Source organism: Cyanistes caeruleus, chromosome 8 (assembly GCF_971803275.1).
Source record: "Cyanistes caeruleus chromosome 8, bCyaCae1.hap1.1, whole genome shotgun sequence".
NCBI classification, from domain to species: Eukaryota; Metazoa; Chordata; class Aves; order Passeriformes; family Paridae; genus Cyanistes; species Cyanistes caeruleus.
Genome location: NC_141708.1, coordinates 35148633 through 35173973, shown reverse-complemented (window position 1 = coordinate 35173973; position 25341 = coordinate 35148633). Strand labels below are relative to the sequence as shown.

At 55.1% G+C, this 25341-nt stretch overlaps 2 protein-coding genes across 3 annotated transcripts in view; one reads left to right on the top strand and one right to left on the bottom strand.

Annotated features, from left to right (window-relative positions):
• CDH23 (cadherin related 23) overlaps nt 1-25341 on the top strand; it is a 180162-nt gene that overhangs the window by 125121 nt on the left and 29700 nt on the right. Inside the window, exons 20-38 of one of the 2 annotated variants that reach the window (XM_086901350.1) lie at nt 44-160; nt 496-608; nt 2609-2716; nt 3866-4055; nt 4842-4987; nt 5313-5532; nt 6357-6509; nt 7510-7623; nt 8805-8953; nt 15949-16009; nt 16872-17020; nt 18011-18146; nt 18319-18707; nt 18800-18901; nt 19436-19438; nt 20463-20612; nt 21311-21439; nt 21563-21691; nt 22672-22899. In XM_086901350.1, coding sequence (XP_086757476.1) covers nt 44-160; nt 496-608; nt 2609-2716; nt 3866-4055; nt 4842-4987; nt 5313-5532; nt 6357-6509; nt 7510-7623; nt 8805-8953; nt 15949-16009; nt 16872-17020; nt 18011-18146; nt 18319-18707; nt 18800-18901; nt 19436-19438; nt 20463-20612; nt 21311-21439; nt 21563-21691; nt 22672-22899 — 2786 coding nt within the window. The remainder of the gene's footprint in view (nt 1-43; nt 161-495; nt 609-2608; nt 2717-3865; nt 4056-4841; nt 4988-5312; nt 5533-6356; nt 6510-7509; nt 7624-8804; nt 8954-15948; nt 16010-16871; nt 17021-18010; nt 18147-18318; nt 18708-18799; nt 18902-19435; nt 19439-20462; nt 20613-21310; nt 21440-21562; nt 21692-22671; nt 22900-25341) is intronic. The other variant, XM_086901349.1, reaches the window with a different exon arrangement.
• C8H10orf105 (chromosome 8 C10orf105 homolog) lies at nt 10587-11049 on the bottom strand. The gene has a single exon (XM_023930114.2). It carries the CDS (start codon nt 11047-11049, stop codon nt 10633-10635), a length of 417 nt encoding a protein of 138 aa, XP_023785882.2. The 3' UTR covers nt 10587-10632.

Below are 25341 nucleotides of genomic sequence, written 5' to 3'. Positions count from 1 at the left end.
GCAGTCCTGGCTCATCCCAGTCCTCATTTCTGCCTCCCCCAAGGAGCCACAGTGCTGTTTCTCAATGCCACGGACATGGACAAGTCCAGGGAGTACGGGCAGGAGTCAATCATCTACTCCCTGGAAGGCTCCTCGCATTTTCGCATCAATGCTCGCTCAGGTGAGCCTCCGGCCATGCTCTGCCCTTTTCCTTTCAGTTCCCTCTTTCAGCCCCACCCTTCTCTCCTCTCCTGCAATCAGCCTGCTTAGGAGTCCCAGGATTTTAAGGGATTCACCAGATTTCAGATACCACCACTTGCTCCATCACCCTTAGAGCTTCAGCAGAGGAATCCGTGTAAACTCAGCTCCTCAGCCTAAGGAAAGGCTTGCCTGTGAAGGCTCCTGTTACTTAAGGAGCTGCTATTTGGATCCAAAAGAAAGGGGCCCATTTGTGGATTATCCTGACCTTGGTTTTAAGTGTTTATTTTTTAACCTTGCCATCTCCTGTGGCTGCAGGAGAAATCACAACAACATCTTTGCTGGACCGGGAGGCCAAATCCGAGTACATCCTCATTGTCCGGGCAGTGGACGGAGGCGTGGGGCACCACCAGAAGACAGGCATTGCTATGGTGAGTGTGGGAAGAATTCCCATCTCCCTGAGCCACTGGTGCCCACCTGGGGCTGGGTCTGTGGAGGGCTGCAGAGTTTCATTTTCACTGGGTGAAGAGCACTCTGTGGCTCCTGCCCTCTGCGCTGCCCCTGCTGCTGCTCCCAAAATGACTGTCCAGGTGGTATAGAGCCAGAAATCAGCTTGCTTTCCTGGAAAACCACTCACACAGGAGCCACTTGACTTTCCAGAGCCTGTGGATGTGGTAATGAGTCCCATTTTACCTGCAGAACGCTCCCTTTGTTTGGCTCCCTCTGTTCCTCCTGAGAAGGGGCTTACTCAGAGAGCCTGCAGGTACACGTGATTATTCCTTAGTCTGTTCACCTGCTGCCTGTGTCAAGGGTTTCCAGCCACTCTGGAATGCCTGTGCTCCTAGGAAGGTTGTGGTGGAGCTGCAGGTTGAAGGCTTGGGCTTTGCCTTGCTCTTTTCAGGCCTCAGGGAACCCCATTGTCGGCAAAGCCAACAGGAAATACCAAAAGATCAAAAGCCAAGGATGCATCCTTGATGGTCTTGATGACCTTAAAGGTCTTTTCCAACCTCAACTATTCCATGATTCTCTCTCTCACTGCTGGTGGCATCACATTTCTTTGGACATTTCATTATTTTGGATGCTCCTGCTTGCTCAGTTTGGTTGCAGGAGAGATGTCCCACACAAGGACAGATGCAGAAAAAATTGTGGTTGTGCTGAGGAATAGCCCAAAAATAATTGTCCCTCCTGCTGAGGGCCATCAGGAGGTCTGTGGCAGAGGACTGATGGAACCTCCCAGAGATGTGTGGTGGCCTTGGCCAGGCAACAGCATTGGCCTGTGGAATGCTGAGATCTCCTCTGGGGCTCCAGATGGGATTGTGTTGTCCTAATAGCCTTGTTAAAAGGCAAAACAAGGGGGGAAAAGATGATCCCTGATCCCTAAAAAAGTTAAAGAATATTAAAGCTCAGTGAGACTAGGACAGCTGAGTAAGTTTGTCTGCTGGGATATACAGCTGGCACTCAAAATAATCATGTTTGACCAGGAATAAAGGTCCATTCAGGGGCCTTGCAGGGTGATGTAAGGCACATGGGCTGCTCGGAGTGGGTCAGCACTTCCCCAGGGACCACCATGGGGAAGACTGGCCTCTTCTACCACGGGGTGGCACCAGCAGCTCAGCCTGGTGTGACAGCGGGACACAGTGGTGTGGGAGCAGCGGAGATCCCAGGAAAAGCCCCACCAGGACCTGCTGAGGGGTGGCAGCTGCCAGGGGCTCCCCTGGAGCTGCAGCCCTTTCCTTCAGACAGCTGCAGAGCCCCACAGGCTGGGGAGAAATGGGTTCTGTGGGGAGGTGAGGGACACCCAGGCAGCAGGATGTATCCCACAGGCTGGCTGCTGTCACTGGGATGCCATTTGTCACACTGAAGATGAAGGCAGGTAACACTTCAGGGCACCATCCTCACCCCTGCTCTTGTCTTTGCACCTCCCACCCCCTGTTACCGTACTCCCTCCTCATTTATTTTTGGGGTTTTTTGTCTGTTGCTTTTTACCTGTCACTCATATTTTTCCTTCCTTTCCTGCCACATTCCCAGTGCCCCTCTCCCACTGATTTTCACCCCCTCTTCCAGTGAGGGAGCTGCTTGAAGACACACCTTGTGTCCTGTGGTTGTTCCTAACTGTGATAAACACATAGGAGCAAAACCCAGTTCAGCTATGCCAAGGAGCTTTGGCTGCAAACCCTCAGGATGTCGATTATTTTTGCAGGTTTTCACTCCAGAAACACAGAATCACAAAACCCATAGAATAACCCAGGCTGGAAAAGGTCTCTGAGAGGACCAGCCCAGCACTAACCCACATCCCCAAGTGCCACAAGTACACATCTTCTAAATCCCCTGCGGGACAGTGACTCTGCCACTGCCTGAACCACGTGTGGGCTACATCCAGGGGACATTCCACACCTCAGGGGCCAATCTTCGCTTCCTTGCTCTCTGACAGGTGAACATCACGCTGCTGGACATCAATGACAACTACCCCACCTGGAAGGACGAGCCATACTTCATTAACCTGGTGGAAATGACCCCCCCGAACTCGGATGTCACCACGGTACGTGTGAGGCGAGGTGATGGCTGTCCTGAAGGGTTGGCTGGAGCAGGGGGTCACCTCCAAACCAGTGTCACCTTCAGTCCAGCAGCATCTTGCAGAATTCCATTCAAAAGCCCACCATCCCCTGTGTTTCTTCTCCCTGGTGGGATTTTTTTTTTTTTCCCCTCCAAATTGTGTGGATTTTGGCCAAATCCTCCTTTCCTTAGCCTCGCCTGCGACCTCCTTCAAGGACCTCTCTGAAAGACTTTGATTTAGAGCCTTTCAAGTCCCTCTGGCGAAATAAAAGAGAAGAAGAGGGGGAGGCTTCTATTCCATCACGCCAAGAGAAAAATGACGGGAACAAAATGGAAAATAAATGAGGGAAAAGCGAAGAGAATCCACAAAATCATATAAGGAGGAAGGCTGGGGGAAAAAAAAAAAAAGAAAAAAAAGAAAAAAAAAGGGATTTTTTTTTTTTTTTAAGGGGGAGAAGGGTCTGGAAGTGCTGCCTGAGCCAGAGCACAGTGGTTTTGTCTCCTTCAGCCCTGCTGCTCAGCGCCAGCTTGAAGTCATCTTGCCTTTGACAAGCGAATTAGTTGCTGGGAAAATAATTATTTTGTCACCGATCCGATGTAAATTCAGCTGCAGGACAAGCAGCAGGAGCTAGGGAAGTTATGAGGGCAATCAAATTGGGGTTTTTTTTTAATGTAAATGTCCCCTGTAATTAAAAACGTCACAGGGAGAACAATAAAGCACAAAATATCTGGCGTGGAGGAGAACTCCAAGGAATTATTCCCATCATTCCTGATGTGGCAGCACAAGTTCCTCAGCCTGCCTCTTTGTCCCATTCACTTTATTTTTCCAATGGGCCCTTGATTTTTAGCTGGTTTCATTCCAAAGGAGGAAAACCCAGTTTGTTTGCCACGCGTTTGTGTCTTGTCACGCCATTACCTCCTGTGCTCACAGGCCAGTTTGGGGGAGATTTAACACCACAGCAAATGTCTCAAGGGTGCAAAGTCCCTGCAAATGTCGTGAAAATACAGAGCTGGATGGAGGAAGAACTTCTTGCTGCTGCTGGTGCAGGGAGGCCGATCAAATCTCTGCAGGGACTCCCCACGGGAGTTGATTCCCAGCGCTCTCCTGTAATTTTGTGCTGTTCCCCCATGGCAGGTGGTGGCTGTAGACCCAGACCTGGGGGAGAACGGCACGGTGGTGTACAGCATCCGGCCTCCCAACAAGTTCTACACCCTCAACAGCACCACGGGCAAGATCCGCACCTCGGGCGTGCTACTGGACCGGGAGAATCCCAACCCCCAGGAGGCCCAGCTCATGCGCAGGATCGTGGTGTCCGTCACCGACTGTAAGCTTCTGTCCCACACTGACTGCTTTCACTGTGGAGCTGGACCTTCCCCAGCCCGATTTTGCCTTTATGACAAAGTCTCTTCTATTTTCTTCTCTCCCGTTGTGAGCAGGAGTGTTTCTGAGGTCAAAAAACGGGAGTAGCTTTAAACCTGCTGCTAAAACAAGCTAGGAACCCCTCGAAATGTGAGCGCAGTCATTCATGTAGCAACCCTGAGAATGAGCCTGAGAGGCAGGAACTCTCCCTCCCCTCAGCCTTGCTCCACTGGCATCCCAGAAAATCAATTGAGCAGGTGAGGGAAACAGAGCTGATGGGCTTTTCTCTGGAAATATTGCAGTAGGGAAACTTTCCTTAGGGAAAAAAAAGGTAGATATACAAAGATCATTCTTTATTTTCAGGACAAAGGGGAATAAACCAAAAGAGGAGACAATGAGATCAGGTGTTGGGAGGAAATTCTTTACTAAGAAGGTGGTGGAACAGGTTGCCCAGAGAAGCTGTGTCTGCCCTGGAAGTGTCCCAGGCCAGGTTGGATGGGGCTTGGAGCATCCTGGTCTAGTGGAAGGTGTCCCTGCCTGTGGCAGAGGGCTGGAATTAGATTATCTGAAAGGTCCCTTCCAACCCAAACCATTCTAGAATTCTAATTGTCCACCCTTGGCAGACCATCCACGACAAATCAGGGCCATCACCCCATCCTGCACTGCTGTCTGCATGGGGGGTGAGGGCTCCCTTTTAGGGGAAAGGGGTGGAAACAGCTCAACCTTGAGACCCCATTCCTGGTCTCCACAGGTGGGAGGCCACCCCTGAGAGCCACCAGCAGCGCCACAGTTTTTGTCAACCTGCTGGACCTGAACGACAATGACCCCACTTTCCAAAACCTGCCCTCTGTTGCTGAGATCGCCGAGGGCCTTCCCGCGGGCTCCTCTGTCTTCCAGGTGAGCGTGTCCCACTGCTGCCGTTCCTCACGCCAGGAGCTGCTGCTGTCACTTGCCACGGCTTCTGCAAAGCGGGCTAGCAATGCCTCCTCTCCCTTCTCTTCATCTTCTCCGTCTCCTCCATCCTCTCCATCTCCTTCTCTTTGCCATTCTCTAGCAGAGGAACGGGGGGGGTGCAGGAGGGGTTGTGCGTCTTTACTCTGAGGGCTCGCTCCCGGAGGGGAAGCTCCTCCAAGGCCATTTCACCCCCGCATCCCAAAGCACTCGGGATTTCTGTGCCGTGGCTCCCACGGGCAGGAGACCATCAAGGTGCTCTCCCCACCAGGTGGTGGCCATCGACCTGGACGAGGGCCCCAATGGGCAGGTGTCGTACCGCATGCAGGTGGGCATGCCCCGCATGGATTTCCTCATCAACAGCACGGGCGGGCTGGTCACCTCCACGGCCGTGCTGGACAGGGAGAGGATCCCTGAGTACTTCCTGCGGGTGGTGGCCAGCGACGCCGGCGCACCTGCCAAGAGCTCCACCAGCACCCTCACTGTCAAAGGTGGGTGCCCCGAGACCCCACGGTGACAAGGATGCCTCACTGGAGGAGGTGCAGCTCCTGTAGGAGACACACTGAGGCCTGGAAACAGGATCGGGTCTGGCTTTGTGTACAGCAGGACGTAGGGGCAGGTCCCATCCCCACAGGCTCCGTGTCTGCGATCAGCACACTGCAGAGATGGGGAAAACCTGGTGTTTCTGGCAGGGCCCCCCAAATTCTCTGGGTTTTTGGGGTTTTTTTTCTCCATTCCCCCATACCCAGTGTTGCTTTTTCTTTTGCTTCAGCATGTGACTCCCATCAGCTGCGTGCCTGGGCAGCCCACGCAATCCCAGTTCAGAGCTGGAGCCTTATTGCGTGGCCTGTCTTTAATTTAATGCCTCGCTGTTCACTGGCTTCGTGCAAGTCTAGTGCTGCAAAAGGATAAGCATCATCTGGAAATAAACTGACCCTGGATTGTCCTCAAGCCTGAGTTTGGAAAAGAACTTCCTGTACCTTCAGAGCTCTCTGCTACGCCCCAAGAAATAGAGTTTGTATTTAAGCCCCAGGTTTTCCTTTGGATGGGGATGGAAACAGGCTTGGTGAACTTGAATTTCAGTGATGTAATGGTATTTTGGCTGTGAGAAGGGTGACCTGTGTGTGTATCAGAGGCAACCAAATACAGCCTACAACCACTCCACAGGCACCTCCAGTGCACAAATGTCAGGGAGTGTCAGGCAGAGCATCCCCTGGGATGCTGAAAGCAGCAGGTGGGAGGTTTGGGAGCCCAGCCTGGCATCTGCAGGAGGGGCAGCCCTGGCAGCACACTCAGCTCTGCTCCCCCTTTTCAGTTCTGGACGTGAATGATGAGAACCCCACCTTCTTCCCCTCCGTCTACAACGTGTCCCTGCCCGAGGACGTGCCCCGGGATTTCAAAGTGGTCCGGCTCAACTGCACGGATGCCGACATCGGGCTGAACGCTGAGCTCAGCTACTTCATCACAGGTGTGAGCCCCATGCAGAACGAGAACTTTGGTTGCACAGGATGCCCCAGACCTCGGCCAGGGTGTTCTGCACTTCAGCGCTGCCTTTCCCAGCCCCTCCAAACCTTGTCCGGCATCGCCCTCTGCTGAGCAGCCCCGCTTGGCTCCCAGCCATGCTGACCACTCTGCTGACCCCCGGCATCCCTAGGAAAGCATGAGGATGGGCAGAACACGGCTAGGGAGCAGGGCCTGGGGTGGCTTTCGTGGGTGTTTATGGTTGGAAGCCATAAATGGAGTTTTAGGGCATTTTCATAGCCCTGTGGGCAGGTGGGGTTGGGTGGGCAGCGCCCAGCTCGCTCCGCAGCTGCAGCACCCCGCAGCAGGAGCCTGGGGAATCCCCTGGCCACGGTTTGACTTGCAGACTGCACACTGAGCCCTCAGGAAGAGGGTGAAAACAGAAGTGTCACCAGAGAGTCATTTTTCCCACAGCAGCAGCCTGCCATCTCATGTAGCGGCCCCTCCGGCCTCTCCGCGAGTGAAACGGGGCGTGTTGTCCCACAGCTGCCACGGCTCACGGGCACAGTTACCCCAGTTTGCCTCCACAGCATTCAGGAAATGATTCAGCTTTTCCCACAGCCATTGGATTTTTCCTGTGAGGCAGAGGGAAGGAGCTCTGCCGGGGACAAGATACGAAACCATCCTCGCACAGCTGGGCTGACCCCGTACCCAGGCCACAGAATCCAACAAAGTGTCCTCAAGCTACAGCAGGAAAGGTTCAGATTAGACACTGGGAAAATATCTTTACTGAAAGGGTAGCCAGGCATTGGAACAGGCTGTCCAGGGAAGTAGTGGATGCTTCATCCCTGGAGGTGCTAAAGGTCAGGTGAGACACGGCTTGGAGCAGCCTGGTCTAGTGTGTGTCCCTGCTCGTGGCAAGGTGCTGGAAGAAGATGACCTTTAAGGCCCCTCCCAACCCAACCCAAACCATGCCAAGTTTCTATCCTACTTGTCCTTCTCTGCAGGTGGGAACCAGGATGGCAAATTCAGTGTCGGCTTCAGGGACGGCGTGGTCAGGACAGTCGTGAGTCTGGACAGGGAGACCGTGGCATCCTACACGCTGATCCTGGAGGCCATCGGTAAGGATTTCCCAGGGATCCCATGGGACCACTGCCACACAGACACGTGTGGTGGCTGTGCAGGTGTTGGGCTCCCTTGCAGGCGTGCCAGAGCCCCGAGGCACCCTGCAAACCAGAGCCTGTGCCTGGAGTTAACATTACACAGCCCTTGTGAATTAGTATGTCCCGTCTCCATCATCACTTCTGCAAGAGGGTATTTTCTCCTCTCGGGTTTTCCCAGCCCCAGGACTCTCCCTTTCACCCAGGGAAGGAAGACCTCCTGTTTCTGAGAGGCTCCACACTGTCCAGGGCAGACCTGCATCCAAAAATGCCAATGCCAAAGCATCGCTGCCCTCACACCATGCCAGCCCTTGGCTCTGTGGCTGCTGATTAACCCTGAGCCACCTGGCACAGGCAGAGGGGTCCGTGTGCCAAACTCAGCTTAGCTGTCACCCCCAGAGCTTTATACTGATGTGCCTGTTCACAGATGACTTGGATGTCCCTTTGGAAAGGAGGAATAAGTAGCCTGGACAGAAATGTTGGGGCATTGCAGGGGCTGCAGCAGGAATGCTGCCCTGCCTGGGCACTCAGAACTGGATCACAAGGGGTAAAGGGTCCCCCTCCAGTGGGATCACACTGCCTGTGTTTTCCCAGATCCTCCCAGCTGGGTGGGTTTATCACTCCCTGCAAAACAGGCATGTTGAAAAATCCAACCCCAATCCACGCTTCCCAGTACCTCATTCTTCCTGGCAAATCCAAGAGCCGTGCTGCCATGTCCTTGTCTATTGAACATCAACCCATCCTGGTGCTCTTTGGCTGTGAGCTATGGGCTGCTGCTATGGAAAACTCATCAGGCTGTCTTCATCTCCCAAATCCCTGGCCTCCAGCAGTCCCTTCATGTGGTGTATGGAATTGCAAATCCTCTCTAATGATCACTTGCATTTCTAGCCTCACTGGGCTCCGTGGCAGAGCTTGGGGGTTGTTTGGCTTTTCCTTTTTCTTTCAAAACAGCAAGGAAGGAAGAAAAAAACCCAAAAAACAACAAACCTAAAAACCCATGGTTCAGTGTGGGATTTGAAAGCTGCAAAAAAAATTAAATGTTTTACTTCAGAAACCTTTGATCTTGTTATTTCAGCAGCCACGGCCTGAGCACCACCTGCTCAAAGAGGAGGTGGCTGAACCTCCCTTTCCTCTCCCTACAGACAATGGCCCCACCGGGAACCGGCGCACCGGGACTGCCACCGTGTACGTGACTGTCCTGGATGTCAACGACAACAGGCCCATCTTCCTGCAGAGCAGCTATGAAGTCAGTGTCCCCGAGGACATCCCGGCTGCCAGCAGCATCGTGCAGGCACGTGGCCCTTCCCCTGGGACCCTGGGGTGGGAGGTGGGAGTGCCCCGCTAACTGTGCCCTGACCGTGAGCTGCTGCAAGCGCAGGGAAGAGATTTTTCTCTCCCATTCCCTTGGTGAGATGTGCTCTTGCTCATCCACTCCTCTGCTGTAGTCCAGGCTGTGAGTGCCAGGGAGAAGGCAGCAAAGAACAAGGGAAAATTAAGAAACTCACCCTATTTCTGCAGAGGGTGAGAGGAGAAGAGCCAAGCTCTGTGCTGGTCAGGCTGCTTTGGCTACATCCCTGCTTTGTCCCTCCTCCCAAACAGAGATCTCCATGGGGAGGGAGAAGAGTGCCTGCAAAGAGATGCTCAGAGAGGGGGGAAAACCCTCAGAGAGAGAGAAAAACATTTGGGCTTTGCTTTCATTTTTGTTCCTCTTTGAGGGAGCGGTGGGCAGAGCTGAATGGCTCAGTGAGCACCGAATGAATGCGGGCATTCACACAGGCTCCAGGGCCTTCCAGCATCCCTTCAAACCCAGGGCTCTTCTGGAGCAGGCACCAAAGGCTCTTTGCAGAGGGCCCTGGGAAGGCTCCTCCTGTCTTCAATACCTCTGCCGGCACAGGGAAAGGGGCAGCTTTGTCCCTGGCTGCGGAGGGCAGGATGAGTCACCGGCAGAGAAGAAAGGAGCCTTTTGCCTCCTGCAACAAAGGTTTGCCGGGAGCCGCGTGTCTGCTCCACAAGGAATCCTGTGGTTCCCCGTCACCTGTTGTGCCATGGCACGGTGTACCTGGTGTCTCTGGGATCAGACATCAGTCTGCAGTCCCAGGATGGAGCTGTGTCCCTGAACAGAACTCCTAAAATTGAGCCGGTTTGGCAAATTGGAGGAATGGAGGGAACCCGAGTCTGACTGGCTCCAAGTGCCTTTTCCCTAGAACCTGCTTCCCAAAAGAGGGGGGTGCCCTTGGAAGTCCAGGGCAAAAGAGAGGAAGCAATGGTGGGAAGATGTTTTTCCACAGAACAGCATGGAAGAGAAACAGAAATGAGCCATCACCCGGCTTTGGTTTAATTTACACCTTCAGTGTGAACCATTTGTACAGAAGGCCCCTCCCTTCCAATGGATCCCCACATCCCCAGGGCAGCAGGAGAGTCTCTGAATGTTTCCCCATCCCTTTCTCCCAAAACCAGGCAGACCAGGGCGAGAGAGCAGGAATGGGAATGCATTGACCACAGCAATCCACAGCCCCTGGCATGGAGAGGGGTGACAGGGACCAGGCAGCACGTGGGGGTACGAGCCTCCCTCCAGCTGCTCCGGGGGGAAACCTCCACTGAGGTGGAGCAGGTTTACCCTGGGCTGCCTCTCTTCAGGTGGCCAGGTTGCTCCCACTCTCTTCCAGGCTGTTTGTTCAGGTGGAGCACAACTTGCACAATGTTTTCCAAAAGAAATGAAGCAGCAAGGATTTTTTTTTTTTTTTTGGATGGCCCGGTGGTAGCTGTGCGTGGGTGCAGTTTGGATGCCTCCACCTTCCCTGGCAGGAAGCAGTAACCTGGAAAGCATTTGGGAACCTGACGCTGCAAAATCTCCTCACAGAGCCACTGCCTGGAAATGAGTTGCTCAAAGGGTCTCTGCTGGGTTGTGCAGGATACGAAGGGGTGTTTGAGAAGGGAGCCAAAAGCCTGGGGAAGAGCAGCAGGGCAGGATCACATTTTGGTGGACTCCATGATGTCCCAGTCCTGGCTGGTGGAGAAGCTTCTGGGATGGGTGAGAGGGCTCTGAGACAGCAGCTGGCTCCTCCTGAAGCTGCTGATGGAGCACCTCAGGGAGCCCAGACGCTTCCAGAGCCTCAGCTGCGGCTCACTGGCATCCACGGGGTGGTGGGGCAGGCACTCCTGGGGGCTGGAGAGGGACCGGCCCAGCGCTGCTGGCTTGCAGAGGGTGACAAAGATGAGGAGGGTGGCCAGGACCAGGAAGATGCAGGCGAGCCCGACGATGATGGGCAGCCAGTCTGTCACCTCAGGGGACGCGGCGCTGGGTGGGACCGGCTCCGTGGTGGAAACCAGAAGCCCAGGGAGAGGCGGGGTGGGAGAGGTCCCATTGCCAGAGTCCTCTGTGCTCATCTTCCCTGCAGTGCAAGGTGACAAAGAGAAGTGGCACAGGCGATTACCAGGTGGGAGTTGGACAGACAGCCACCCTCTGGTTAAACTGAGGGGTTCTCATCACACCTTGGTGTCCAAAATCCTCCCAGCCGTGTTCTCAGTGGCACAAGGGGACAGGAGGTGCCCATCTGGTGTCCCCCACAGAGGTGGGGCTTAGACTTGCAAAGCATCACCCTGAACCAAAGTGCAAAACCACCTGGCAAAGATATCTGCCACTATTTAAGTGTGCCACCGTGGCCCCTGGAAGGATGATTTTAGGGAGCACACTCACATTCCATGAAGATTTTCTGGAAGAGATAAACATCCATGTACTACAGAAAGTTCAAAATCTCCCCCCAAGCTGCTGAGGTTTGGCTCTCCTCTGTTCCCCAGAAATGAATTGAATTGGCTGTTATTTGGGGGTTTTGTGATTATTCTCCCAAAGAAATCGGACAGCTATCTGAGCCTGTGCCCTGGCAAGTCCCCTTCAAGCTGTGGTATCGTATTACCACTGTCTTTATTATTTTGCAGGGGTGAAGAGCAACACCCTCACCCTACTCGTGCCAAAAATCCTCGTGTCAGGCATTTTGCTGACCTGCTTTCAGGCTCAAACATGTTACAGGTGATGCAAACCAGCTTCCCAAAGCGTTTGCAGCAATAGCTCTTGCCTAACACCTGGTGGAGACTGTTCTCTCCTTTCCCCAACGGGTCAGATCCTCCCAAGAGCGTTTTTGCACCCACTTTTTTTTGCTCACATGCCCCCCCTCCCCAGCCCCAGACAGTCTGGCAGCTCTCCAGGTGGAGATGAGGAGGTGAGGGTTGGGGAAATCCTGTTTGTGCCAACCCTCTGCAATGCCCTGTGTGCTGGAGGTAAAGCTTTCTTACGCTGATTTTCCTGTGGAGATGTGGGAGAGCTGTCTGACTGCTCTGTGGCTGGGCAACCTCCTGGTAAACCTGGATTTGGATTGAGACAATTTAAGATCTTAGGAAGGGAAAGGCAGGAATGCAGGGGCTGCCAGGGTCTCTGGGTCTGCTCTTGCAGCCCCCATCCCAAAGCCACACAGGTGTGTGTAAGGCAGCAGCCGAATATTCACCACAAAACATTCCAAAAGCGGAGAGAAGACATCAGTGGCATGGTTTCAATCATTAAGGGCGTGTCAGCCTGCCCAGGGCTTGGGGGTCTTTGGGGAGATGCTGCTGTTTCCATGGGTCAGACCCAGGTCTGTGCCTGGAAAGTGGGAAATGCAAAACCTCCGAGTGCCTTGCAGGCAGTCCCAGGGGCTGGGGCTCTTGTCACCTCCTCCACAGTGATGTTTTCACCTCCCTCCACCCCAAAAGCACTTTTTTATCCTTAGCTAGCTCCATCCCTTCCCCTCAGCTTTGGGAACAGAGCAGCAGCCCCAAGGACCCCTCGCTCCATGGACAGGCTCCTCTGTGCTGCCCAGGCACCAAAGGCAGCAGGCAGGGCTGTGTCCCACACCAAAGGCAGCCTGAATCAAGGTTTCCACGGCTACCTTCGTGCTGGCATGTGTTCAGCGTGGTGACCTTACATTGTTCCTTAAGAGCCAGCCGGGAGGCGTGGACAATTCCTGCAAGGCTGTTTTTGCTCCCTTGCTCATGGCTGCAGAGTTGGTATTTAAATTCACTTGACAGTGTTCCATAGAAACCCATCAGGAGGGATCTCACTGATGTTTTCCCAGGCTCTTGCAGCCATTCCCTGTTCTCCTCTTGCTTCCCATCCAGCCTCTCCTCACACCCAGCAGAGCTTTCACAGCCCCTTCCCAGCATCACTGTCCCACCCAGGCTCCATATTCCTCACCCTGGTGGGTTAAAAGAGATTTTCCTGTCCTGGAAATCCTCCCCAGAGGTTCATCCCTGTCTGCTCAGCTCCAAATATGACACATCCCCACGAGCTCTCGGGCTCCAGCACAGGCCACCAGGCAGATGAGGTTCAGAGGGGTTGGAAAAAAGAGAAATTGCAAAAGGAAAAACACCTCTGAGAAAGGTGGAAAGGAAACAAAAAAAAAAAATGAATTATTCTCATGCATGAGCAGCAGAGAGGGTTGTTCTGCCCAGCACCAGGCACTGCTCCCTGGGCTGGCCCAGCTGCCTGGTTTGGCAGTTTTTCCACCTGCTCTCCCTCCCTTTCCTCAAACTCCTGTGAAGAAAAGGCTGTTTTCAGGCACTGACTGTGACACAGCTCCCATGAAAAGCAGCTCTCATTCCCCTCCCCAGCTTGCTTAGCAACACTTTTCCTGGAGCTCCCCAACTTTTCCCCATGTGCTAAATCTTTCCAGCGACTTGCAGGAGGAGGAGATGCCGGGCAGTACCAAACAGCCGGCTGGTTGGGTTCCCAGAGCTGTCAGGGATGCTGCTCCCCATCACCCTCGCTGTCAAACGCCACAGCTGCATCCACAGGACCTTCCCCCTCTCCCATCACTGGGAGAGACAGAGCAAGGCGACTGGGCAGGGAGGGAGGCTGCCTGACCTCATGCCCTCCCCAAACTTTGCATCCCCACCCATTTTTAGCCTTTTCCCCAGGCTGAGAGCAGCAGCCAGGAGTCTGTCTCAGCCCTGGGGGTGGCCAAAGGGTCTGGCAGTGTCTTTGCCAAGGGGGTTTGGGCTCCCTACCTGTCACCAGCCGGGCTCTGCCTCCAGCACTGCTGCCTTGCCGCCTCTCCCACTGCCTCTGCCGGCTGCCAGCCCCCTCCTCCCTCTGGGGAGGGTGGCACAGAGGTGGCAGCCGGGCTGGGGACAGCCTGAGCCAGCAAAGCCAAGGGGCCCTGAGCCCCTTCCCGGGCTTTGCCAGAGCTGTGTCCTGCTGGAGCTGTGTCCCTTGCTGGGGTCGGGCCCCCTGGGATGTGTTTCCTCAGGATTTGTCCCTGAAGGGTGACTAAGTGGTACGGCCGAGGGGGTGGCACCTGCCTTCCACATGGCTGCTCCCCCTTTTCCCTGAAAATCTACTATTTTCCCATTCTCTTATTGCCCCTGCTCATCCTTCTCCAACACCTTTCCAGCAGCTGGGGGGGTTGGAAGGGGGCTGTGGCATGCTGGCTGTGCCACAGAGGGATAAAATGGGCTGGAGCTCAGCTCACTTGCACAAGGTGCTTTCCACCTGCAGCAGAGAGAGCTTTCCTCCCACTGCTGGCCCTGCAGTGCCACTGTTCCCCCGAGTTTGGGGTGATCTGTCAAAGCACCACCATTCCTTTGGCACCTCAGCAGGTCAATCCAGCAGCAGCCAGGCTTTCCTCAGGCTGCAGGCTGGCAGGAGAACACCTTGCCTTAATGCAATTAATTAATAAAATTAATTTATTATTTTTTTATAAAAAGCAAGTGCCTGGGCTGACCCATATCACCTAGTTAATGAGCCAGAGCTTCAGGCTTGGGGTGGGCTGGGAAGAAGATGCCCCAAGGGGTGTTTGCAAGGTGCAGTCGGCTCATCCTGAAATGCAGCCTCCTGGGCATGACAGGACAAGGAATGGCACAAAAAGCTGAAAAGATTTGCCTCCCATCCCTTCTTTTTTCCTCCTCTGGCTGCATGATAGCTTTTCCCTGTGCCATGGCAGGGCAGCTGGTCTGCCTGGGCATCGCTTGCCTGCTGCTGCGGGGCTCATCCATCCCACGGGAATGGAGACAGCCCAGCTCTGCCTCAGGGAACCCAGCAGGTGAAAGAGCTGGTTTGGGAGGGAGAACTCCCCATCCTGAAAGGAAGTCCTTGGTGGACCGTGGAATGAGCCACAAGCAAGATATAAACTGGTCTGGGGCCAGGAAAACAGCATGTGTGCGTGCAGGGGTGAGAAATCCAGAGCTCAGGAGTTTCCAAGTTTTCTGCTGATGCAGGGGGACTTGGTGGAAGGGAGCAAGAGCAGTTCAAGGCACCTCAAAACCACCTTTCAGAGGAACATCTGATTCCTGACACTGTTGTGGGGGGCTGGGGGTGAAAGCCCTCACTCTTCCCACTACATGTGCATCCTTTGCAGCAACCTTCCCTCTCTCTGGTGTAAATCTGGGTGCAAACCTTCCCGGGAAAAGGGAACTGCTGGCTAGTATTGTAGGGAGAAGATGAGGCAGAAGATGCCTTGCAGAGGGAAGCAGGGAGAGAACAAAGGCTCAGGCATTCCCTGCATCCTGGCCCCGGTGCTTTGTGAGAGGCCACGCTGCGGTCAAGCTTTGGGTGTTTTGTGGGGAGTGGGTTTTTGCCGAGAGAAGTTGCAGGGGCTCGGTGCCAGCTGGACTGGAAGCCCTGGCCCTGCTGGTCACCGCCAGGTCCCGCTTCCCAGCTGCCGACTGTGGGCTGGGGCTGTAGGGAAAGCACTGCAGTCTTGTTCAGTGACACCAGAGGGGACCCGTGCCTTGGTTTTCCCAGGGCAGGCTCCGTGCCGGGGCTGTGCAGTGCATCAGAGCCGAGGAGTGCTCCCACCCCTGCCAGGGGCTCACAGGGGCACTCTAGGCTGGTTGCATTCACGTTTCCTGTGGCAGTTTTTCCGTGTGCTGCTGCTTGGGTGACTCACCAGGACCGTGGGCTGCGTGCCCACCAGACACGGGAGCAGCTCCCCCTGCTCAACTCAGTCCATCCCTGGTGGTGTCCAAGCATTGGAACGCAGGGCAGGATTGATGGAGGCACCTCCTGCAGCACACAGAGCCCTGGGATTTGTGGTGTGATTCTGAGGCTCAGCTCCCACCTCAACCCAGCAGCCGAGCTCCTGAGCCCTGTCCCTGCTGTCCAGTGATGAGGGGAGGGGAACTTACTTTGTTTTCTATTTGGTAAGCTGCCCAGCTCAGGTGGAGGAGAAGGATATCCAGCTTTGGCAGGGTAGCAGGACTGGTCCTAGTCTGGAATTCTCTGCCCCTCACCTCTACTCCTCTGCTTTTCTTATGAAGGTGAAAGCCACCGATGCGGACGAAGGCATTAATGGGAGAGTGTGGTACAGGATTGTCAAGGGTAAGTCCAGCTGCCCATTCACTCATCAGGGAGTTTTTCCCAGGCTCAACCCAGCCTCGGGAGGTTGAGATTGCCATCCTCTTGCACTTTGGAGCCCACAGAACCTTTTCTCCCAGCCCTAAGCAAAATTCAGCTTTAGGGCTCATTGCTGGAGAATGATTTGTCATGGATGGACAGCTAGATAGAGTCCTAAAATCACAGAATTGTTTGGGTTGGAAGGGACCTTAAAGTTCACCTCATTCTAACCCCCTTCTATGGGCAGGGACACCTTCCACTATCCCAGACTGCTCCAAGCTCCATCCAGCCTGGCCTTGGACATTTCCAGGGATGGGGCAGCCACAGCTTCTCTGGGCACCCTGTGCCAGGGCCTGCCCACCCTCACAGGGAACAATTCCTTCCCAATATCCCATCTATTCCTGCCCTCTTTCAGTCTGAAGCCATTCCCCCTTGTCTTGTCACTACAGGCCCTTGTCCCAGGTCTCTCTCCAGCCCTCTTGGAGCCCCTTTTGGCTCTGGAAAGGGCTCTGAGGTCTCCCCCTCCAGGCTGAACGCCCCCAGCTCTCCCAGCCTGGCTCCAGAGCAGAGTCACTCCAGCCCCCGGAGCATCTTTGTGGCCTCCTCTGGACTCACTCCAACACATCCACATTTTTCTTAGCTGATGAGATTCTGTAGCTCCTCCTGGCCTGACTCAGGGCCAAACACTGATGTAGCTGAGTCTGGTGCAGCCAGAGGTGATGGGGCTGAAGTTTTGCTGAGTAATCTCCCTCCAAAATAGTCCCCCCAGGGAGGGCTCAGTGTGTCACCAGGGTGAATGTCGAGGCAGTGGGCAACATCCCTCTTGTTTCTTCCCACCCCTCACCAGGAAATGAGCACAACCACTTCCGCATCAATCCCAGCACGGGGCTGGTGATGCGAGGTGTGCGGAACCTGGACAGGGAGCAGAACTCCTCCCACGTGCTGGAGGTGGAGGCCTACAACACGGAGCAGGGGCCCATGAGGAGCTCCGTGCGGGTAAGGACCTCGCAGCCATCGCGGGCTGCACAGCAAAGCCGTTCGCGCAAAACGCTTGGGGCACTTGGCCCTTCCCAGTGCTTGTACAGGAAATTAGAAAGACCTGGCCTGAAGATGCTGCTGGAAAGTCTCTGGGGCTTGCTCATGGGTAGAGAAGGGCTTGTTGCTGGGGGAGGGTGTTTAATTTTTTTTTTTTTCCTGTGACGTTTTGGTGCCATTAGGATGCTGGGTGGCGCAGGAGTCGCTCAGAGGGAGTCCTACTCGCTCGGTGAGACACGGCTCTGCTGCTGGGAAGAAAAGCTGAGCCTCAGCCTGTTGAAGACCTGTGTGTCCTGGCCAGGCACTATTTAAATAATCCAGGACCTAGTGGTGGCAGTCTTCAGCTGCAGCACTCCAGCTTCCCACAGTTCCCACAAACCCAGCCCTGCAGTTGCATCTATTCTTAGACCCAGTGGTGGGGTGGGCTCTGGCTGGGTGTGAAGTGCCCCCAGCACCAGCAGCAGGCAGAAAACCAGGAGAAGGAAATGTGTTCCCTGGGAAAACAGCACTGAACTTGGAGCTAAAATTTCCCACCGAGTCGCCAGCGTTTCTGTGTTGCGAGGTCTCCAAGGGTTTGGCCAGGGGATCCCAGAGGATGGGGGAATTAATGTAGCCAGTGTAGCTCCCCTCCAGCAGGGAAAGACTGACTCACTCCAACCCACAGGGCTTGCTTGGATCCGCGATTTTAAACCGCTTGTGTTCACTCTCCATCATGCGGTGTTTGAAGAAATTGCCACAGGATCATGGAATGGCTTGAGTTGGAAGGGACCTTAAATCTGCCCTAGTTCCAACCCTCCTGCCATTGTCAGGGCCACCTCCACCCGCCCAGGTTGCTCCAAGCCCTGTCCAGCCTGGCTTTGAGCACGCTGGAAGGCTTTCTCCGTGAGCACCACGAAGGGTTTGTTTCCCAAGCTCTCCCAGCTCACGCGCGGTTTCTCCGGGGCTTCCCAGGTGATCGTGTACGTGGAGGACGTCAACGACGAGGTGCCGGTGTTCACCCAGCGCCAGTACAACCGCCTGGGGCTGCGGGAGACGGCGGGAATAGGGACCTCGGTGGCAGTGGTCCGGGCCACCGACCGAGACACAGGTGGGAAGGGCGGGGTGAGGAACACCCAGTGTGGGGGAGAGCGGTGAGATCAGCCGGATCGCGGCTTGGCTGGGCCGAAATCCCGTGAGATGGGCTCTGCTGGGGGCAGGCATCAGTGGTGCCTGCCTCTCCGGTGTGGCTGGTTCAGCCATGGCTCCTGCTCCCTCCCCAGGGAAAGGGGGCCTGGTGAGCTACAAAATCGTGTCGGGTGCAGAAGGGAAGTTCGAGATCGACGAAAGCACGGGCCTCATCACGACCATAGAGTACCTGGACTACGAGACCAAAACCAGCTACCTGATGAATGTCTCTGCCACGGACCAAGCGCCCCCCAACAACCAGGGCTTCTGCAGCGTGTACGTCAGCCTGCTGAACGAGCTGGACGAGGCCGTGCAGTTCTCCAACAGCAGCTACGAGGCCGTCATCATGGAGAACATCCCCCTGGGCTCTGAGGTGCTCCGTGTCCAGGCTCGCTCCATTGACAACCTCAACCAGATCACCTACAAGTTTGACCCCAACACCAACCCCCAAGCGCTCTCCCTCTTCAAAATCAATGGGGTCACGGTAAGGAGACGCAGCATGGTCCCTCCTGGCTTGCTTGGGCACTGTGAGCTAAGGTTTTGGTGGCTCACACAGCTGTTGCTCATGCTTGGCAGGGTGTGATCACGGTCAAAGGCCAGGTGGACCGAGAGAAAGGGGATTTCTACACTATGACAGTGGTGGCTGATGATGGAGGACCGAAGATTGACTCCACAGTGGTGAGCGGCTTCTCCCAGCTTCCCCACTGTCAACCTCAGGTCACCTCCCTCTCCCACCTCAGGCTCAGCCTGTCCTAGCTGAGCTTTCTGCTCCAGCTTCCAGGGTTGGGAAGCCCTAATCTGGGGGAAAACCAGCTAAAACAGTTTTGAAGGAGGTGAATTTAGGGGCCTTGAAATGCTCCTCGGTGGTTTATGTTTCAGAGGGTTATATTTAGCAGTTTCACAGGCAGCCAGGCGGGGGGTGATTTGCATTTCTCTGCCGAGTGCAGGGCCAGCCCACGGGTGCTGATGGCTCTGCTCTCCACACCGTGCTCTCGTCTCAACCTCTCCCAGGACGAGGGGCAGATACGCCAACCTTAGCTAGAAAAAAACACAGGGATGCCCCAAAGGTGGAGCTGCCAAATTGCTGCAGAGGGATACCCATGACCCCTGGCACTGCTGTGGTAGGATGCAGGGTTAACCCACACTTCCTCATCCCTCACTAACTCCTCACTGTTTGTGTCCTCTGTTTCTCCCTCTGCTTTCCTCCAACAGAAGGTAAGCGTGTCTGTCATGCTGAGGACCAGAATCCCTCCCAAGGTCCACACTGCGCTGCAGGGAAGGACTGGGGTGGAAGTCTCCAGCGCTGTCCCACCAGCACCAGTCTCCGTGCCACCCCCAGGACGTGGGGCAGCCCCGGGAGCCGCCCTGCTGCTGGCGAGCAGAATCCCAGCTCCCTGCTCCGGCACTTGGGACAGCAGCTGCCGGATCTGCCGCAGAGGCTGAATGAGCTCTCCCTGCTTCTGGCTCTGTGTTTTGAATTCAGCAGCAACAATAACTGAATCACCCCAGGGCGCACAACTCGCTCCCCAGCTTCCTCCCGGGATGTTGTCGCATTCAGCCTGGCCGCACCTGGGAGCTTGGGGCACCCGTAAATAAATCCCCGGGAACAGAAAGGCTCTTCCTCTCTCATTTCTGTGTTGCCCTGCAGCACTTTGATTGCAAACTCGATGAGAGCATTTCCTCTGCCTAACTGTGGCCAAGGTAGCCGGGTCCCCTTCAAGCATCTCGTGCTCATGTGCCTTTTTCCCGGAGGGAGCTCAGGTCTCCTCCTTCACACCCAGCTTGCCCTGGTTGAGTTAAACACACTCAGCTCTGCCTTCTTTGTGCCCGTTGAGCTTTAAAGCAAATCCTGCTGCTGTGAGCATGGATGAAATCACTGCTAGGGAAAAGTTTAGCAGGAAAGGGTCACCCTGCAGCAACCTGAGCTGCCCCGTGCCCGGCTACTTGGAGAATAGAAATCAGAGGATGTTCCACAAAAAAAACACACTGCTTGGGAGATGCAGCAGCCTTGCACTGTTTTTGCAGCCTCCAAGCATCCCTCCTCGTCCTCCTCCTTTGCAGGCAGGGATGTAACTTCAGCACCTGGGCTCAAGCAGCTGCCTGATTCCCACGGGTGGATGGAGGGCACGCTGTTGGCACCTCGGAGGGGTGTGGAGTGTTGGTGGCTTGCCGGGGTGGCTGTCAATGCTGGGTGGGCAGGGGTCTGCCCCATGCCCTGAGCCCTGTGCCCCCCTCACAGGTGACCATCACGGTCCTGGATGAGAACGACAACAGCCCCCAGTTTGACATCACCTCTGACTCATCTGTCAGTGTGGCTGAGGACATCGCCGTGGGCAAGAGGGTGGCCCTGGTCCTGGCCCGAGATCCAGATGCAGGCAGGAATGGCCAGGTAGGGAGGGAGACGTTTGGATGATACTCTCAGGCACGTGGTGTGATTCCTGGGCTTTTCTTGTGCAGGGCCAGGAGGTGGACTCAATGATCCTTGTCCCTTCCAACTTCTTTGAGGCTGTGTGTCATGTTTCACTGACACAGAAATACCCCTGCCAGCATCCTCCCAACCCCTTCCCTGTGCGTCCCTGCTCCCTGTGAGAGCAAACTCTGGTTGTTAATGCCAGTGGTTTTGGGGGAGTTGTGAAGTGAGTGCCAGGAGGGGGAAAGCATTGTCCTTGGGCTATCTGGGGCAAAGAACTCTGTGGGACAAGTGTCAAAAGGAGCCCTGCAATCTGAAAACCAGCTGTGGCCTCTCCCACCATGCAGGCCAGCAGCAAAGTCCTTGGTGGGCTGAGCAGGAAGCTCTCCGACATTTGTTATTTTCATTACCCTGCAGACGAGCATTAATGAGGTCCCATCACCCTTAATAACAAAAATTGCTGGCAGCATGGGAGCTGCCAGGGGGTTGGCCCTGTTTGCTTTGGGGTGGCTGCAACAAGCCAGCACACCTGTGGATCCCTCTACATTGTACTTTTTCCAAAGCTGAGACATCTTAGGGGGGGGATGCTGGATTTATTTTTGTAGGGTCTCCTTTCTCCTCTTCCTCCTCAACATCACTCTGCCTGCCCTGGTTTTTATTCCCTACAATGTTTCCAGGTGACTTTCTCACTGACGTCGGGGAACATCGGCCGGGCTTTTGAGATCCGTACCACCAACAACACCTACGGCGAGGTGTTTGTGGCACGGCCGCTGGACCGGGAGCTGCTGGACCACTACACCTTACGGGTCAGCACCAAACCACCCCCACTAGCCCCCTGGGCTTCTGGTTTGAGCACAGAGGCTGTTTGCTTCAAGACAGAGCTTTTTTCCCCCTTGAAAATCCACACCCCCCCCCCCCCCCCACCGCAGATCCAAGCATCGGATGGCGGCGTTCCTCCCCGGAGGAAGGAGCACATTCTACGAGTGAACATCCTTGATGTCAATGACAACCCCCCTGTCATCGATAGCCCCTTCGGCTACAACGTGAGCGTCAGCGAGGTGAGCACCCAGCTCCTCTCCTTCCATCCTCCCAGGGACAGGTCTGACCCCAAGGCAAGTGGGGACAGCGGATTGTCCCTTGCAAGCATCACCTTGGGTCGTTTGAGTGTTAGCTGACCCCGTGCAAACCTCATCTCTGGTCATTTGATGGTCAGCGTCCCCTTGCAAACCTCACCCTTGGGTCATTTAAGGATCAGTGGCCCCTTGCCATCCTCACCTTGGGTGATACAAGGGTTGGTGACCCCTTGAAAGCCCTGACTGGTGATGTACTCCCAGTTTTGGGCTGGGAAAAAGCAACTCAAGCCCGTGAGGCTGCAGGGACCAGCCGGAAGGAGAAGTGGCTACACACCCATGGAAATGCCACCAAAGTGACACAAGAGACTGTGCTGTGCAGAATAAGAATGGCTTTCAGGAAGCAGCTCACCAAGGGCTAGATAATTAAGCAATAAAACACAATCAGGCATGAGAAAAGACAACTTATTTCCTGACAGTTTAATTCCTGGACTGAGGCAGGGGGGGATTCTCAATTTGGTGATGAAAAATGAAATATGAGTAATAGCCAGTGCCACTTAGCCGTGAGGAACTGCTGCTCGTGATTTATAGCTTAGCATTAAGGATATTGCCCTGTTAAGGTTTTCTTATCTATTTAATACGTGTTCAGAGCAGGCTGAAGAACAGAATTTCTGTTTTGATTTTCCCCATAATGGGACTATCCAAAAATAATTAGCCAAGCTCTGGGTCCATTACACAGCCTTCACCTTTGCACACCCTGTGGGTTTTATGCTCTTCCAGGCTGTGCCAGACTAGATAAGACATAATGTGCAGCTTTCTGCTGAGCTGCTGGGTGCTGGGGCAGAGAGTTTGGAGCCTCAAGCACGTCAGTGGCCTCTCCATATTAGAATTCCATTATTAATTAGGTATTTTATATGTGATGAGGCTCGTGGGATTTACGCCACGTACCTGTGCTGCTCGCCCCGCAGAACGTCGGCGGCGGCACGGCGGTGGCCCAGGTGCGTGCCACCGACCGCGACATCGGCCTCAACAGCGTCCTCTCCTACTACATCACCCGAGGGAACGAGGACCTGACCTTCCGCATGGACCGTGTCACCGGCGAGATCGCCACCCGGCCCTCCCCGCCGGACCGCGAGCGCCAGAGCTTCTACAGCCTCGTGGTCACCGTGGAGGACGAGGGCAACCCCTCCCTGTCGGTGAGCCACCAAAGTGGGCCCTTCGGGGGCAGGACAGGGGTAGGCAGCGCTGTGGGCATTGAGCCAGCATGAGAGGGGAGGAAAAGGAACAGGGTGTGACGTTTTGGTGGCTCGGGGTCCAGACCTGCTGCTCACAGATTTGGTTCAGAGTCTCCTTCGATGCCTGGTCTTGCAGGGCCCTCCCTCACGGTCATTCAGCAGGCTTTATCTCCCATCTCCAAATGCAAAAAAGTATGAGCATCCCTAAGGGAAGTGTGCTGCTGCTGCTGCTGCTGCCACAGCAGGCTCTCAGGGGTCTGGGAGGGCTCCAGATGTTGCCCACCCATCTCAGCACTGGGAGTGGCTGGAGCAGCAGCTCCACTGCAGTTCTGCTCACCACTGGTGTCCACTGTGGTCCTTGTCAATGAGAAGAGCTCTGGTGATTTTGGCAAGGGCCTGGAGTGCCAGGACAAGGGGCCATGGCTTCAAAGTGAAAGGGGGCTGATACGAGACGCCACGGTCTGGGGAAGTGACTCTCTGGCCACTTGGTTCGTTGTTTGTCCCTCTGAGGGTGACTCTGGCGCGGGAGAGTCACCCTCAGAGCAAATACCACGTGGGGCATTTTCCAGCTCTGAGTCCCTTCTCTGTCGGCGTCTCTGCAGAGCGGTGAGCAAGCACCCGCGTGCACAGGCAGTGAGATGGGCTCACCTCGCGTGACACTGCCATGCTTCCTGTCCCCCAGCTCCACCTGCTATCTCTCACCATCTCTCTGCTCCGCCAACAGAGCTCTGCCTGCAAAGCCCTGCTCTACATTTTGATGAAACAGGTCACAGCCAGCAGTGCAAACTGTGGCTGTGATTCTCACTTCGGCCTTTGCACTCTCAGCTCCTCCCTCCCGGCTGGTTCACGCTCCAGCTTCTGCATCACCACCTTTTGCATTAGTTGTGTTGTCACTGAGGCTTAAACCTAGGTTAGCCTCTTCCCCCAAAACGAGAGAAGGCAGCACACGATGCCACCAGCTCCTCCTTGTCCCCGTCACTGTGGGAGCATCGCTGATGCTGGCGTGCTGAGGAATGCCATGTGCTGAGCTGGCAAATCCCGTTGCCATGGCAGTGGCCTCTTCCCTTCCCGGTGCCAGCGAGGACAAGCGGCACAGCCTATCGCTTCCCGCTGTCCCAGCAGCCCTGCCTGTCCCCAGAGGCTCTGCTGTGTGCCCACCATGTCACCAGCACACGTTCTGCCAGCAGCCACAACCCAAATCCCAGAGGCACAAAGTGCCCAGTGACCCAATTCCTGAGCGGAGAGAGGAGTTTTGGCCCTTTGCAGAGCTTGAGGACACCCAGGTCTTGTGAAAGGCTGTCTGGCGTGTTGCTGGGTGCCCGCTGGCCTCATGCCTGGGTGGGGAAATGATGTCTGTCAGGGGCCTGCTGCCTGCCAGGAACTCCTCTTTCACAAGGAGCTCCAGGCTGATGCAACAATGCACAAAAGGGGAGGATTGTTCGCAATTTGTACATCTATCCATGGGTTTTGAGGTTTGGCCTTCTCTGCCTGGGAGAGGCAGAGGAGACAGAGCTGAGAGAGGACTGGGAAGCCCTCACTTGGAAGTGGTGATCTGGGATACCCAGGGCAGCACGGGAGCAGGGAAGACTGGCCAAGAGGAATCTCTTGGGAGCTGGAAATGTGGGAACAGAAGGATGAAATACTGCTGATAAAAGAAAAATATTTTCGTAAAAAAAGCTTTCCAGGGGAAAAAAAAGACTTCACAAGCTGGTGAGCTGCAACTGGAAGGTGTGTGGGAATCGCAGGAGCAAGGCAGGGTGGATCCTCACTGCCCAAATGTTGATCTTGGGGTGGGTCACCTTCACCAGGAGCATGTGTCATCTTCTCCATGGCAATGGGGACCAAGGTGGGGGCCCAGCACCCCTGTGCCAGGTCTCTTGCTCCAGAATGTGTGGAAGCCTGGGAAGCCATTTCTTCTCTCTCCTAGAAGTCTTTAGTTTTCCTTCTGGAGGGAAAACCGACACCACCAGTGTCCCAACATGCCACACCAGAGCCTCTGGCAGAGAGCTTAGCTCTGCCTGCAGCACCGGGTACCCCCAAAAATGGGGTTCCTGCCACACAGTGCAAAACCTGTTTCCAACAAAGCTTCGTTCTGTCATCCAACAGTGCCTTCGTTAGGGAACAGCGCGGCTTGGAGAGGGTTTCAAAGCCATTAAGACCTGCAGGCAGGCAAAACCCTGGCGTGCCTTTCCAGCTGGAGCTGCTGGGACAGGGAGGAGGAAGTGCTGGAGGCACCAGGTGCTGGATTCCCCAGCAAAGCCGGGAAGGGGCTGAGCCGTGGGTGACAATAAAGCACGAGTCCTGTTCTCAGGAAGTTCCATCCATGGTACACGGGGCGGGGCTGGCTTCTCCTTCACCCCTGAACCACCTCGAGGGTGCTCCTGCTGAAGCCAACACTGGATT

What these genes read in the sequence shown, in the direction of transcription:
- C8H10orf105 (XM_023930114.2), bottom strand. Translation starts at nt 11,049, where the DNA reads ATGAGCACAGAGGACTCTGGCAATGGGACCTCTCCCACCCCGCCTCTC.